Below are 16,645 nucleotides of genomic sequence, written 5' to 3'. Positions count from 1 at the left end.
TAGCATATACTGCAATGCATGCAAAATGTGCTCCATGTTGCATTAGGGAACTTTTTTTTTAAAAAAAGATTTTATAATTATATGTTTACATTAAGAATTTACTCATCTAACGCACCTTTTGAGACTAGCAGATCACAGGATGAGTTTGTTTTCCTTTAAGATATGTTTGCAAAATATAATCAGAAAGTGCATATAAGATTTTACCTCAGGCATCAGTATGGCCTTTACTAAAGTACTTGAGAGGTACGCCTTACAGAAATAAGTTGGGTTTTTTTTCTGGCTAATTATTCACTTTGACCATTCTTTTCTCTTAAGGGAATGTTATTTCCAAGAAATGTCACTTATCTAAGTATCAAGGTTGTTTACATTCCGCACAAATGTTACGCTCTTAAGCTTTCATTTTTGAAAATGTCAAAAAGGGGGATGATGCTGCGTTTGTAAAAACATTCTTTACTAACAGAATGAGTCTCATGGCATTTTAGGTTTCCCACAAGACATTTTTCTGTCTATCATTTTAAAACTTTTTCCCACACATCGTGTTCCTGATATAGGCTTTGGCAGGTTGTGAGATACGAGCTGGCTGGAAAATGATAGCTTGTTTTCAGCATAACCTTCTACTGTTAAACATTAAGCACTTTTTGCAAAGATAATTCAGACTGAGCAGCACACACACAGAAGACAGTTCTAGTTGAGGAAAGCTGAAGTCCTGAAGGATGCCGAAGACTTCGTGACAGTTTTACAGAGAAAACAAAGGAATCTTGAAAAAAATAATCAGGGTTTTTTGCAAATTCTACACTGTTTTCCTTCTGGTCTCCTAAGACAGACTTGAGAGCCTTTAACAGCACACTTTCTAGCAAGTTTAGTGGAACATCGTTAGAGACATTCTATGACAAACCTGTAGTTAAAGGGCACACATACACAAATAGCAAACAAATGCTGATCTTCAGGTACAAAAGAGCTCCAGTCAGCCAGGCCACAACAAGGGAATGAGCAGGGCTTCAAAGTGTGTCAGAGAACATGCTCACATGTCTTCTTGAGCAGTAAGATCAGTTTCCTGGCTGCTCCATTTAAGAATCAAATAGGTAGACCGAATTTGATGGGAACAGTTGGACCTGCAGCCCAGGGAAGTTTCAAAACCTGCAGACAGCATCGCAAACTTGCCACTTGTATTTTGTAAACTTGAAGCTGGGAAAATACACAAGAAGAAACAGGAGGCTTTACTGACAGACAGCAACTGACTCATGGTCCTGTTGCAAAGCTTACTAATGTCATAACGCTATCATTGCTAAACCCATGAACTTGAAAAAGACTTTAGTTGATAAAAATCAGAATTCACGTAAAGACAGAGAAAGTTTCTAAAGCTGCCTGGACCACAGATATCTAATAGTGCTTTTCATTTAGCATTATGGTCAGCTATCTGTAAAAAGCTTATTTAATGTTTCATAAACATAGAGTTTAAAACAAAAGTGCTTCTAATCAGATCTGGCAGGAAAGGGAGAAATGCATACATAGAATGAGGTAAGTGTGATCTTGCCCAGCTGAAGAACAGGGAATGGCAGGGCTTCAGGCCATGACTCACACAGACACTAAACAGTAGAAAGCTACAGATAATTCTCAGGTAAACTTTGCATGAGCCACTACGTCATCCTTCTCTACCCTTCCTGCATTAATCATGTCATTAGTAACCTGACGCAGCCCAAGAAGAATGTCTGATTTACAGGGAGCAAAGCAACGCTAACAGAACAAACCCTTTGGCAGGTCAAAAAAAGGAAAGACCAACCTAAACTTCTTTTTGGTATGAGCCACACCCTAGAAGAACAAGAAAACTAAGAAAAAGGAAAACCAAAACGAGAGAAGGTATCTTCCCACCGTGAGCCTGCATACTTCGTTAAAAGTTCCTGATGAACCAGTTATTGAGAGTACAAATACGAAGGATACGCAAGAGCACATGGATAAAGAACCAGCCCCAACATGTACCTAAACAAAGTAAAGAGGAAAAAAAAACCCCAAGCCTTCTTTTGAAGTTTTCATCACGGTTACGTAATTTCCACATTAGTCTAGATGTTTTTAAACATCTTTTACAGCACAGAGTTGTGAATCCATTGTACAGTGAGTACAGAGTGTACTGTTAGGGAAGATTCATGTCCCAGCCAGGTATCTTGCTTACTCCACTAAATTAAGCAGGACAAGGGGAAATACTGGGGCAAGAGAAAAATGGAAAATTTCAGAGTTTCTTTTAAAAATTATTACTCACTCTGGATTGCTATCAATCACTTTAATAAATGTAGCTACCATTTAAAATACCATATATGGCTATTTCACCTTAAACATCTCAAAAAAGTAACGGTCATTTGAAGGAAGGGCAGATCACTTCCATTCGCTCTGAAGCAAACAAAAACCCCTGCAGATTACTTTAAAAGCAGAATGTAATTATCCTTAAGTTTCTTGAAGCAAAGAAAACTATCACCCAAAACATGCAAGGGGTGCAGGTAGCAGCAGCTACTGCATTAAAAAAAAAAAAGTCCACAAGAGCCATTTCACAGTAGTAATTCTCAGAAGAGCACCCACAGCAAACGTGTGCTGAAGTCTCCCTAAGCATACAGAAACGCCACTGCTTAGGGGGTTCTGTTCAGGTTCTCATGACTTCATCTGCTTCTAAGTCTTCCTAAGAAGGCTGCCTGTTTTCTTAATGATTCCTTCTCAAAGAACACTCCCTCTTCCCTCACTTTCCTCTCATTTCATCTTAGCATCCATCCTGTGAACTCCCCAATTGATTTCTTAGCTTCATTACTTTAAACGACAGTTGCATGTCTCCTTTCCATCATAAAGCAAAGCTCTAGACGTTGAAAAGCAAAGTCAGAAAAAACTATTTTATCTTCTCCTTTTCTCCTTTGTCTTTGGCCCACTACAATGGCTGCACATGAGCTACTAATACCTAAATGTGTCACCTCAGCTGAAAACAGCTAATCATTTTGTTCTTGCTGATTATTCATAGCATCCCTTTCTCAATATTAAAAGTAACATACAAAATATTACTAATTTTATAGCTAAAATGTTAATACATCAAAATATTAGTGGAATGCAAAATAACAAAGAAAATACAATATTTATCTTCTGACACCCATTTGGAAAACCTCTCTGTCGTTGCACGACAGTAGGCCTGAATCTCTCATTAAAATTTAAATCAAGACGTTTTGAACATTTTCTCAATTTATGTAAATGGGCATGTTCCTTTCCTGGCTTCTTGCTTTAAAGCCAGCATTGACTTGAGAGAAGCAAAAAACTGTTTTGTCCCTGATAGTTGCTCAATGTCATATACAGAAAGACACGAGTAATCCCAAATCTGAAATAGGCAGTAATCTGTTTTACAACTATTTCCTTTCTCAGCAGTTTTTTGAAAGTCACCTAAAGACTATGTGGGCAACAGTGAAATATCTCTCAGGAGAGCCCCTACATAGATGGATAGGGTTTGCCAGAAAATGGTAGGTTGGCAAGAGTGATCTGTTTGTGCTTCATTCAGCAAAGGTGTTAAGGACAGTTTCACAACTTTGGTTTATTTTGGGAGGACTGAGGGTGTCTGGTTTGTTCTTTTTTAATTTAAGACCTTCTGAAACCAAAGAAAAGATTTAGAGATAGAATGCCAACAGCTTAATGCATATTCTATAGTGTATATGAGCACTCTGGGGAAAACCTGCACTCAAACAACAGATTCCATCTTTCCCTACCCTGATGAGTACAAGCCAGGCTCACAGCATACGCCTAATTTAATGGTGGCTTTAAAAACAAACACATTTCAGACATACCTAGCAAATACTACTCTTCCCACTCTGCATCCAGAGCTTTCTCTTGAAAAAAAAGGCCTTCTTCCCTGATGAAGACATCAAGGATATCTTCCAAATCTGCCAATAGCTTGCATTACATAGTATACCTAAGAATTTTAAACTGACCTTTGTCCCCTCTGAGAAAGCCATCAGTCTGTTCCAAGCGACCCACGCACTCTCAGCAGAATGCCAAAGCTCCCAGAAACTCTTTCAAATACCTAACGTATCTGTCCCATGGGGTGAGACTGTGTGTGCCTCTACACGCACATGAAAAGGTGAAAAGAGCTTTCCACAGTCTTGAGTATCCCACAGCACATCTGGTCCTTAGAGGTCCTTCCCTATTGCTTGCTCTGTTACACTACTTTCTTCCATGTCCGCATCTAAAAACGGTCTTAAAAATTTCCTCACAACTTGGAAGTAGCATACACGTGCCCTTTGCCAGCAGAGGCTGTAGAAAGGCAAGGAGGAGGCACTCCCACAACCCGCTGACGCCGTACACTTACTGTAGCGAGGCTGCTGGGATGGGAAGATGAAGTATAAACACCTTCCCCAGGAGGCTGCACTTTCCCAAGGGAGCGTGCAGTGGAGCTTCCATGGCTGTTATATGCCCCACAGAAAACAGAGTTTTCCAGTGGTGGGAACTGAATTTGATACCTTCTGCCAACTTAAAAATCTATCCCTAGTGAGGGAAAACAACAACAAAGAAACAAAACAGACAATGGCTATAAAGACTCCAGAGGAATGTAATGACTATAACAAAAGGCAATAGCAGTAGAGTGACAAGGGTTTATTAATGGATCAAAACACAAGCTGAAATGACTCAGCCGTAGAATCAAATCCCAGCAGGATTGCCTTAAATCTCCCTCAGAGATTGCAGGCCTTGGTGCAGTTTGTATTTTGAGCTCTCTTGGGACCATTAAAAAGAAGGGTCTACTTGCTCATTCACCTCTCAGTCAGAAGGGTGCTTGACCAAAGCAGGGCAGTGTCACTACCCCCTTTAGCAGAGCAGAAACAGGCTCAGAAGCATCAGGCTGCACCCTCTTAATGAAGGGCAACAAGTCAGTGCAGAGCACAAACAACTCCTACCAAACTGCTACTGGTGCAACGCAAATAGTTTTCTTAAAGTGACTGTAAAACTATGGTAACAAAAAGCTGGTCAACAGAAGTTTGTACAACTTGTACTTAAAAGAGCACATAAACAAGCTACAGATGTGGAGAGAGGCAACAACACTGAGTGACTTCGGGACGTTAATTCAAGGGAAGGCATGTCTAACCATCGCAAATACAGCCTTGCTCCTTCGAAACACTACCTACCTTTACCACTTCGAGGAAGCAGGACTTTCATGCACTCTATATACTTCAATATTTCAGCTTGTTTATTAAGGCGTATGTAGGTGTCCTTCCAAGAATGCAAGAGACAGCAGTGTGTTGCCATTTTGAGCATTTCTACATTCACATATAGCCACTCACAAAATTAACATCTTCAAACCATTCATGCAGCTCTAACAAAGGTTAAAACAGGAATTCAACAAAAATCTCAATTCCTTAGTTACAATGATTTAAACAAAAAAAAAAAAAAAATGAAGAAGTCCAGAGATTTTCAAACAGAACTTTCTAAGCAGTAAGACATTGTCTTCCTTGATGTTCCATGTGCACCATGGAACAGCCTTTGAAGGGGACAGTCACAACAGTTTGGTTTTAGTTTCTTTCAGATTACCAAATCAGGTGTCAAATTCTTCTATATATCTGATGGAGACGTAAATGCCTACAGGAGTGCTTCAGCTGGATGAATGAGAAAGACCAGAATACACCGAGATCAAAAAAGGACAGTCACAGACCTGGCAGGAATTATGAACTGAAAAGAAACCCACCACATTTTGGACAGGGGTGAGACATGGAACAGACCTCTCTACAGTTGCCAGAAAAGCAACAGAAAGCCAAAAATAAAACTTGCTGCAAGCCATTACTCAAAGAGTGACTCAAAATAGTAGAGAGCTATTTGGTTCTTAAATAAAATCCTCTGACAATGGGTCAAGAAGCATTATATTATCTTAGTATGACTCAAGTATTTGTGAAAGCTATGTAAAAAGTTTCCCTTCTCCCTGCTTGAAGGGCTGAATTCTTGCAAGAAATCCCTGAGAACCTGCAATCATTTCCTTGGGGATTTAGTGTACTGGACAAGTCACTGGTCTTAGCAAGTGCACCAATTCACATGTAGTATTGTTTTATTACCCCCTGCTCTGACCAAATACAAAAAAAAGGACCATAAAGTATCTAACTGTGCTATACTGAAAGTCAGGAAAAGATTTTTTTTTTCTCTTCTTTGAAGCAGAAGCACAGGATTTCCTCACATACATCTTATTAGTACTCAAAACTAACCCAGTATACTTTGAAGAAAAAAACCCCAAACTTAAATAACACATTTAACTTCATTGTTACAAGAAAACGAGTTAATTAAATGCTTTTTGACAGATCACCTTGAAAAGTCAAGGGACAGACTGATGGATTAACATCCTTTCTCACATTTTATGCTAGATAATTTTGTAAAGTGCATATTTACACAGCACTTCACAGAAACTTTCCTAATATAGTCAAATGGTTTTAACCAACAATTAGCTAAACACCATTCTGGTTTTATCTCTCTTCTGTGACTTCATCAGTAACTGTTCAGTAATTACAGAAAGTTTCTCAAAAGCCTTTTTTGACTTTAGAGACTGAATTCCATGCTTCACTGTCAAAAATTAGGGGCTTAAATCAGAAGGCCACTACAGATCCAAAATTTAGCACCTGCAACATTAAAAAGCAAAAACACGTAAAATGTAAGTGAGAACCCAGGGCATCTGTAGTTTTAAAAACTCCAAAATGCTTCTTTTGTTAAAAGGTGTTATTACAGTCTTTATAGTATTTGTTATCTTATTATAATAGCTAATACAAAAGTGATCAAATGGCACATTACCTGAAAAAGTATGAGAAGACTTGAGTATGGGAGTACTTGAGATTACCTGACACTGACATGGGAGAAGAGACAATTGACCACATCCAAAAAGCAGTTGGAAATCAACGTAGGCTGGTGGAAGCTTAGAAATCTAAGAGTTCAAGAAAGAGTTATCCAGAACACATGAGCTAACCCAGACTAACTGGTGCCTTCTCCCTCTACTCTGTCATTATCCATCAGTAATAGATGGTTTAATACTAGAAATATATTATGTGGTTTTCACTCTTGGCAATAACTTCCAGAAACAGCAGGCAAATATAAAATATAATTCAGTTTGAAACAACTTGTGTGTGTATATTAAATGAGTTGCTACCAGCAAATAACAAAAAATGCCTTCCTGTGACCAAATAATCCCATTTTCCTTCCCCTTCTCTTCTGTTATGTGCTTGGATCATCTTCTAAAAACACAGATCATATGCATGTCATTCCTCAGCACGTGGCAGGGCTGAGCTCAGTTTCAGTCAGGCCTTCCTCCCAGTAGCCTGCCTTCATCTCCTCTTGCACCTCACCTGAGATCCTCGGTCACATCTCCGTAACAAAGATGACCCGTGGCTAGTACACCATTCAACATCACTGCCGGGGCATTCCTTCCCCTCCCGTAACTGCTGTCTGTGGGCTACGCTTTCCAAAGGGCCCTTGGAGATCCGTGACCTCGGTTCATGAACCTGTGAATTCCCAAAGATTAAATTGTCTGTGTAAGTTCTAGCAACTAGAATTTGCTCACTCCCTACCAATACAAACTAGTATTTTTTAAACTATAGCAGAATAGAGAAAAAAGCACAAATGAAACAAGTCTTTAAATGAAACCAGAGATTAAATGGCAGTGGTTTGTTTTAATTTTCTTACAGGCACCTGCTAGACTTCGTAACAGTTAATCAGAAGAGCATGCTATTCACGTGCAATTTTTTGAATGGTGGAATCTCTACTGGATCTAGTCTAACCCTTAATAAATTATTTTATATAAATTTATCAAGTTAATGCTGAAATAAGGACCTCTGAAGTAAAAAGAAATCTCTTCAGCAATATTTACTTATGATTGTTAAAAAAAAATCATAATCAACTTCTCAATTTTATTGCAGATTCATACTACAAGAGAGACAATTCTGGACACAACTAAGAGGAAATTTAGGCAAAATATCCCTAATTGTCAGTGAAAGAGCTCTGAACTGGTAGGAATTATTTTTATTTGCATGTTTTTAAGTGGGTGCTACTGAAAGATAAAATATAAACTCATTTCTCATGTATGAATTTTTCAGTAAGATGAAAATAACAGGAACCTGTACATACAGGACAGTTTTTGCAGATAAAACCACGGATTTTGGTAGACTGACTAGTAAAAAAGTTGTATTTTTTAAAACAAAAACCATTCCTAGTTTCCTGGCAAAAATTTGGAAGACTTTCACACACTTCCTACACATAGTGGGCATCGCTCCATATATCCAATTCTTTTAAATTTTAAGTCATAGAATGCAGGGGCGAGGATTCTGTTCTACTTACTAAGGAACTCTCTCAGTTGATCAAACTATTTAAAAGCTTGTTAGATATCAAATCAGTCTTTGAATGTAAAGTAAATGTGAAAACATATTGTAAGTAGATTTGTATTTCTCCTGTATCACTTTTTCAAGTCAAAGCCCCCCCTTAAAAATAGTAAACAAAACTATAAAAAAGGTATGTGAATCCTCCAGATGCTGAAAGAGTAGGGTCATGTAGCCAGCACTGTCATTATATTCAATGTGTGGAGTGGATAACTCATCTGCTTTTGCCATTTGCACACTAGAACAACAAGCAATGTTTTTTGGGACTGAAATAATGTTACTGTAAACACATTCTGGAATTTCACTGCTCCATTTAAATTAACATGGATCTTAGGGTAAGCGGCCCTAAGAGAGAGCGCGTTTCTGATGTCTTTGCATGAAACACATACCTTCCTGAAACACTTTCTGTCTTGCACCCATTTTTGGATATTATCACTGTTGTCTGACAAGAATGAGGTCAGCTAGGATTGTAAGGATACTTTACAGCAGCTGTCCTGCATTTCTTTGAAACTCTACAAGCCTTTAACTCCTTAACTGCCTCACCAAAACAGTGTAGTCTTGCAGGAACACTGGAAGAACACCAGCTTTTCAGGCGGTACAGAATGCTGTCCACTGAGCAGTCTCCAAGTGCTTAACTGAGGGAAATAACAGACTAAGCTTTTCATGGGAGCAAAAATGAGAAAGATCATGAACAGGCCACATGATGTGAAATTGAGAAGTGTTACCACCTTTGCAGCAGTCAGGCCCAAACAGAGCTGGGGAGGCAAGATGACAACATGAACACAGAAGAAAGAGAGACATTGTGCTTGAAAAACAGAGACAGACATCCAGGTTTAAAATAGTAGGGTTTATCAGTATTCTCCCAGAGACACAGATGGCTCAGCAAATAAAACCGTCCAGTGGCTCAGTAGGACCAATAAAGCTAAACTAAACCTGTACGAAAAGCAAAGAGTACTCTGAACTTGCACATAACTTAGTAATGCGACACAACAAACTTCCAGCCCCAGCACCCTCACAAAACTTCCTGATGTTTTAAAACTAGCTGTCTCATGTCAGGCAGACTGTCAGAAACCTTTTAAATTCATTTATGAAGCTGTATTTGCACAATCACTAGCATGAATGAATCTTTCAGTAGCAAAAATTTGATCTGTATCAATCACCCATATTTCCATTAAATGAGCCAAAATTTGCACCCATGTTATATTGGCTGTGGGAGGACAGACAGAGCCATAATGATGCAGACTGACGATATCTGGCGTACAAGCTTTACTTGTATAAATGTTCAATGTGTTAAATTTTTTTAATGGAGTAGAAAGTTCCACTCATGGTGTAAATTTACTCCACATCAATTCACTGAACTGCATGGCCCCGCTGTTTCCATTTGAGAAGCTTTAAGATGATGATACAGACTTACCGCATCACCAAAGCAAAGTTTCTTTGTTACTTGTTGACACACTGTGTAAGGAGCTCTTGATGGGACAAGAACAACTCTGCACCACACTGCCATCTCTCCAACTCAGGCACCAGAAGAGGCTGTGAGAGAACAGCAACTGGGAGTGTGGAGTATGTTTTAAAATGGCTCAGTTACGAGACTGATGAGCGACAGAAACTGTGATCATGCGGCACAACTGTCCTGATGTGATTTCCACGGCTTCCCTTTTTCACTACGTGTTGCACACATCCTCCCCTTTTTTGTACAGTGAATCTACATCTTGTTTCAAGGACACTGTGATGATTTTGTGATAGAAACCATGATTTAGTTACAATAGTAAGGTTGGCATAGTCTAGCAAGAGCAGCGTCCCTCCTTCGGCTGCATACCGGTCACACTTTGCAGGGTTTTGGCAGCAAGCAACGTAGCTCATCTGTTATCATACCGTAACACTTCAGTGTGCATATCAGATCTAAGGAAACATTTACAAACTCAGCTTGAAAAAAATAAAAAACTTTCACAAAACTGATTGTCTTGCAAAAAAAATCTCTGTATGCTTTTGGCTTCTTCTGTCCCCACCTGAGGTAGGGCGTATCCACATGTAACAGATTATACCTGTGAGCGCAGGTCTGCAGGGCAACCTCTGTGCTTCCTTACCAATGGCAACTTTTCAAAAAGCTGCCACTGCGTACCTTATTGCGTACAATAACTCAAGATAAAGGCTCAGCAGCGAGTCAACAGACAAGAAATCAGCTCAATTTTGCTTACGGTAAAAACCAAGCAAAACACAAACTCAGAAGTAAGCCATTTCCAACCACATCACCTGGCTCCAGAATAAAATTATAGCCTCATAACACTGTACCAAAATGTCTGCAATAAACATTATGCTGCTCTAAACTAAATAAATTGTTAACGCCAACCTGGCATCATCATTGTCAGCAGAAGATCTTTTCCTGCTCCCTTTCTTTTAAACTAGCTGGGTCTCAGGGTCAAACTACAGGTTGCCTTGAAGTTCTGTTTGCACCTGGCAAAGGACAGCCTGGCTTTTTTGATGAGTTAAAGCCTGATAACCAGTGATACCCAACAAGTAGCTCCTTTATAAAACCCCATGATTCCGTAGTTATGGACAACTAATGGAAAAGGCCTGAAAGCTGAACTTCATGTAACAGAGGTGAGATGAAACAAGTTGGTTTTTTTTCCCCCAAGCCATAAACAGAAACATCAGATGCATGCAGCATGTTAGGATACTATATTTAAAGGCCCAAGGGGCCACAGATTAACGAGCAAGGTGGTTAGGGCATGCTCCCTCTAAGCAGATATAATTATATAGTGTTACATTAACAGGACTGGGTTTTTATTTTGTTAATTTTTGGGTAGATTTTAAAATATTTTATTTAGCACAGGACAGAGACAGATGAACTTAAGTAAGGAAAAACCACTGCTTCCAACAAAGAATTTTCAAATTAATTGATCATTATATACATTTTAAGTCAATGTTTTAATAGACAGAACAATTTTGTGTTGAAAATCAAGTAAGTTTTGTGGAAAGCAAAAGAGAAAGTAAGGAGTAACACTGTTTCTGGCATCTTGACCACAATTGGTGTCTGCCACAAGAAGGTACATGAGTTGATACAGCTCAACTAAGAACTAGGCAAACATATTATCTCTAGCTAAATGGGCAAAAAATTGTCCATTTTCGTAGACTTTTCCACTCCCTTCTAAGTTGAAGATAATATATTTCTGCAAATGATATGACGAAGGAGCCAGACCTACAGGCAAGCTTGGAGAGCACACAGGCAACAGGGAATGTACAGCATAAGACTCCCAGAGCTTCTACCCAGCATCTGTAAGTTGCAAGATGCCATCTTCTAGCCTGAATTTCTGAACAGGTATTAAAAATTCATTTAGGAAGAAATCATTTCAGAAACACTGTGCAAGGGTCAAACCTTCCTGCCTCTCCAGGTCCAGAAACCTAAAAGAACCAACTTTTGATAATTGCACATTTACCAGTAATTTTATCTTTCTTGTTTTAGCATAAGGGTGCACCCTCAAAGTCAACGCCCTGGACTTTCAATTAGCTTACATCCCCCACTTTAGAGGGCAAGCAATACTGACTGAATCTTAGGAATCAAGAAAATATTTCCCAAAGCCAAAAATTAAAATATGTATACTATTGTTTACATTTGGTTTTCAGTTGCCCTCGATTTCCTTCTTTTTCCATAGCTATAATGATTAAATACATATTTACTCTTTTATATATATACATTATTAAAAAAAACCCCAAAACGCAAACTTAAAAAGATAGAGGGAACTAACTAAATGATACTAGGCCAGAAACATTTTTGTGTTTGAAACAACTGCAAAAGCTACTGTGGAGCTGCAGGCTCAAACAACTACTCAAATTAGTTTGTCTTGTGTTCTGGACATACTGGCACCTAACTGTTGAGATATAAGCATCATGTTCTTTAGGGACATATTATCTGTGATGAAGTGGAAAAATCCTGTCCGATCTTATGAGATGTTTAAATGATTAATTTTAGCTTTTACTTACTGATGAATCATTGACTTAATCTAGCTTTGAGTGCCTATAATTGGCCTTTTCTGTGCCTACTGTAAGGCTTGTGCACAAGGTACCTCAGTGTTAAATGAGAAAGGGTCAGGAAGAGGAAAACAAAAGAAACTAACTGGTTAGGAAGATCTAAGAGATGCCAAACTTTGTGCAGAAAATCCAGTCTGAAAGAAACAAAAGAGAATATGGTAAAAGAAACTGTAACAGCTACAGCTACTTGACCTGATACATGCAGGCTGATTTAAAATGTTCACAGCACCCTTCAGCGGAGAGTATCACAATACCTATCCTAAAACACTTGTAGTTTGAGGCATGCAAATGTTCACTGGTTCGCTCGGTTGAACAAAAGCGGAGAGCAGCAAGAAGGAAGCCTGAATCGTTTTGCCAAAGCTAACAGGAATGCAGCCCCTGACAGTTTGGGTGCAGGTTCTGCTCTGGAAATCTAAGGACCAGGAAATAACGAGGAAAAAACTTCACAAAGTCTTATGAGGACTGCAAAATAACTTCCAAAGAAATGCAGAGGAAGTCTCATCCCTTGTGATACCTAAAACTAGATGGAACAAAATAGTCAAAAGTAACCCAAGGAAAAAGCTAGTACTGGCAAGCTGACAGGTTACACAGAATACATTTTTTTCTTGCATCTCTGACTTCTATTAACATTTTTGTGGCTCTTGAGGCAGCAAGGTAAGAGCTTTGGTTTACACTCCACAAACACAAGCCAAAAGCCTCCCACGGTTCCATTTGGTAATGTCAGCTTAACATGCTCAAATACACAGACTTCTGACAATGAGTCAAGTTCCCACTCAAACATAAATTATGCCAAAAAACGCCCAAGATTATTTCAACTAATAAACACTTGGTTAAAAAACATGTCAAATCAACTTGGTCTTTACATCAATTTAATTGCCTCTTACCACAATCATTCCCTAAGCCGTGGTGTGCTGCAGGAAGCACCGAAAGATAAAGGCAATTGAAAACATTCTCACAGCGCTCCTCTGACTGTCATCGCTTCCGTGGTTGCACAAAGCTAAGGACTCTGCACTAGGGAAAGAGATTCTTGAGCAACTGCGCTTACGTTGTGAAAATCATTTTAAGGATGTCAGTGTCCTCATTCCTGAAAACCAGAATTTGGGACAAATAGTGCACCAAAATTAGACTTCTTAAAGGAAAGGTCGAAGTCTTGTATCTTGTCACGATACACAGTTTCAAAGCCCTCTCAAAATGTTGTCCTTTGATTCAACCTTCATAGTGTCATTCCTATAAGACATCTCTTCATGAGAAATACAATACTTGAAAATATGCACAATGTTATCCCAAGTTTATACAGATGCTGTTCATTAGCATATTTATTCTCTTCATAAAACTGTGACATTTGGACTTCAGATTTTTCCAAATTCCACTCCAACTCCCCTACTGGGTTTGTATACTAAGCATGAAAAAGACAACCAAATCAAAAAATAAAATAAAAAAATTCAACAGAAGGGCACAAGCAAAGGGCAAAGTAATTTGTGATATGTTGGATTTATAGATCCTGCAATCGTCTTCTCCAAATGATTACTTCCACGATTTCATATATAGTTACAGTAATGCAGGAGGCAGACCTGGTGTGGTTAACTCCTGCCCAAGAGGCCTTCTTAATAAGTAGCATCTCTAATAGACCACTCTGCCAAGCGATGACGGAAAAGCAAGGCAAATTTCTACTGGAGAGATGAAAGGAATACAGGAGAAACGCATTTGTTAGTTAAAATGTTGATTAGAATCCAGCAGCAGCAGTTATAACATGGAGAAAACAGACTGAAATCTCATAGAGACTCTTCTACCACACTAAAAGCTGGTTTTCCTGATTAGGACTGAGCCACATGTGAGAGGTTAAGCTCAAGTGTACCTTTTCCATAGGAGCAAGCTTCCTTCTTCCACAATACCACGCTGAGGCTAGCTGTGGACAGAGGAATACTCAATTCACTCAGAACTCTTCAGAGACAAAAGTTCTTAAAGACAACCCAGTTCAACTGAAAACACATGTATCAAAACAATGTCCTGCCTCCATATGTATTTCCTCTTACAGAATGGTGACATGAGCTAAAGTTTCATTCCCGCTGTGAGATCTCTTGACGACTCATGGAAAGATGAATCACTGTTTTCAATGGAAATAATGACTTGTGACAGCTGTAACTTCTGATATATAAAGTATCACATGGGCAAAGTTAGCCTGACTCCCTGCTGTAAATAATTAGTGGATTGCAACAAAATGTATTACACTACCTAGGTTTAAAAGGTACTGGAGAATCAACAGTCTAGAGTCTCACCCGTGCTACAGGATAAATGCATGAGCAAAGCCAGAGGTTGAACTAGTTCCAAAACCTTTCTGACAGGGGCCAAAAGCAGATGCTTGGACAAAGAGAGCAATGGGAGCATCAAAAGAGCAATCCTTCTCCTAGCATGTCCTCAGCTGCCATTTAAGGATTTAGGCTGCCTCCAGAACATCCTGCTGAACTACCACAACCAAACTGACCCTCTGTGAGTCTCCTTACTGAGGGCACTAACACCTCTAGCCTCGGTGACACCCTGGGGCACTGACCTCTACGGTTTGACTGTGTGCAGTGCAAGGAAGTGCTCTGTTTCAATTTTGTGGCTGATTCACTGAGTGTCCCCCAATTATCATGCTATGAGAAAATAATTATTTCCACTTTACTTCACGGTTGCTGCTCAGGACACCCGAGTCCCAAATCACATTTTCTGTCCCATTTGAACAGTCATGGTCTAGTAAGTCCTAGGAGATACGGCATAAGTAATCTAGTGCTACCTTACATTTTATAGAGATAGCGAATCAACTGCATCTAACACCCGAAATATGTTTATATGAAGGCACAATGATGCTTTCTGGTTTAGCTTACTTGCTTTGTTAAAGCTGTCTGGTTTCTGAGCAGTGCTAGAAACTGAGCTGAAGTATTCCCAGAATAGGGAAGAGGGATCCCCTGCAAGCCCTCTTTGCTGAGTAACAGTTGCTGATAACTACCTCAGGACTTTTTCTTAGAGATATCATCAGAAGCACCTAATTAAATAGGCTGATAAGCCATCTATTTCAGTAATTTTCCTGCTACAACTCTGCAGGGCTTCAGCAAAACAAATTCTGGTATGTTGCACTGAAAAAGCAGTTCAACATCTTTGAGAAGCACCACTGATGCCTTTGGGAAGGAAGAGTGCAGAACAGGGAAGGAAGTTTTCATAACTCAGTGCTCAGGTACTTAACCAACCAGCCTCTTCAGTCTCCTGCTACACCTCATGGAGAAGGCAGGAATCCAGCCCTGGATTTGTGTAAGTGCCCTCTGACAGACCCATCCCTCTCCAGTGCCTGCAGCCAGCTAGGCTAAGCACGTATGGAGAGCTGGCGTGAAAACCTTCCCGCACACTCCTCTGCATATCTGAAAGCAAATGCTTATATTAAGATACCTGATTCTGGACAAAGAATCATCCTTTTTTACAAGGTGTCATGGTCTCAGCCCTTGCAATTTTCCCGCACATTGGAGTAAGTTTTCATATATATACACACCAATACATTTTAAAAGATATGTATTTTTGATATATGTAAATACATGGTTGCCTTATTTGTGTCCCACAATAGGGCACAGGGTTATTCACAGGCTTCCAGATGCTCTGTCCAGTTCAATCTGCATGCATAGCTTCCGTAAAGCAAAGATGAAACACCACCATTGGCAGCCACTTCCCCAAAATTGTCATACACATCTTTTGCCAAGTGCTTCTTTCCTCCTTCCTGACAGACCCTCCTGTCCCTCATCCTCCCAGGCCGCCCCGCTGTCCCCAGGCAGCTGGTAGCAGGTGCAGAGGTGCTCTTCGCTCCAGCACACAGCGGCAAACTGGGACCCAGGCAGGGTTGCCCGCCCCAGGACGGGGGCAGGGCAAGCGCCCGCAGTACCCCCAGGACAGTGCTGCCAAGCACCAGCGCTCCAGCGGTTCGACGATGGCCGAAAAGCTGCCTTTGTTGTACCTGCCAAGCTGGGGAGCAGATGACCAGAGTCCATGCTTAACAAGGCAGCTACAAATTCGACAAAGCTATTTCTTACAAGTATTGTACAAGCCCTTTGGGAAGGCGGCCTTAAATCTCCACAGGGTTACGTCTTGCACAGGTGGCCCATATAACTTCACAGGATCCTGTTCTTAATATTTTTTTCAAAGCTTGCTCACTGCATTTATTACTGTAGTTCTGACTAAGCCTCCAAACTATTTTTACAGGCCCTGAACAATAGTAATCATTTAGGATCAAGTTCAACTTGCTA

General features: G+C 39.8%; 2 protein-coding genes across 7 annotated transcripts in view; one reads left to right on the top strand and one right to left on the bottom strand.

Annotated features, from left to right (window-relative positions):
* The window catches only part of CMSS1 (cms1 ribosomal small subunit homolog), a 247,877-nt gene that overhangs the window by 123,761 nt on the left and 107,471 nt on the right, over positions 1 to 16,645 (bottom strand). Inside the window, exons 1-2 of one of the 4 annotated variants that reach the window (XM_074851973.1) lie at positions 13,265 to 13,343; positions 7,326 to 7,481 (exon numbers count right to left, since the gene is read on the bottom strand). The exons of 1 other annotated variant lie outside the window; for it this stretch is intronic. In XM_074851973.1, the coding sequence (XP_074708074.1) occupies positions 7,326 to 7,481; positions 13,265 to 13,273 (165 nt within the window). In that variant the 5' untranslated portion in view covers positions 13,274 to 13,343. Of the gene's footprint in view, positions 1 to 7,325; positions 7,482 to 13,264; positions 13,344 to 16,645 lie in introns of those variants that run through there. 2 more of the 4 variants (XM_074851954.1, XM_074851963.1) reach the window with 2 other exon arrangements.
* The window catches only part of FILIP1L (filamin A interacting protein 1 like), a 213,601-nt gene that overhangs the window by 91,273 nt on the left and 105,683 nt on the right, over positions 1 to 16,645 (top strand). For 2 of the 3 annotated variants that reach the window (XM_074851892.1, XM_074851911.1), the window contains exon 3: positions 7,896 to 7,985. The exons of the other annotated variant lie outside the window; for it this stretch is intronic. The gene's annotated coding sequence lies outside the window, so the exon portion shown is untranslated. The remainder of the gene's footprint in view (positions 1 to 7,895; positions 7,986 to 16,645) is intronic. 3 annotated transcript variants of the gene reach the window in all.

Source organism: Strix uralensis, chromosome 2, assembly GCF_047716275.1.
Source record: "Strix uralensis isolate ZFMK-TIS-50842 chromosome 2, bStrUra1, whole genome shotgun sequence".
NCBI lineage: Eukaryota > Metazoa > Chordata > Aves > Strigiformes > Strigidae > Strix > Strix uralensis.
This window is presented reverse-complemented; position numbering and strand designations above follow the sequence as displayed.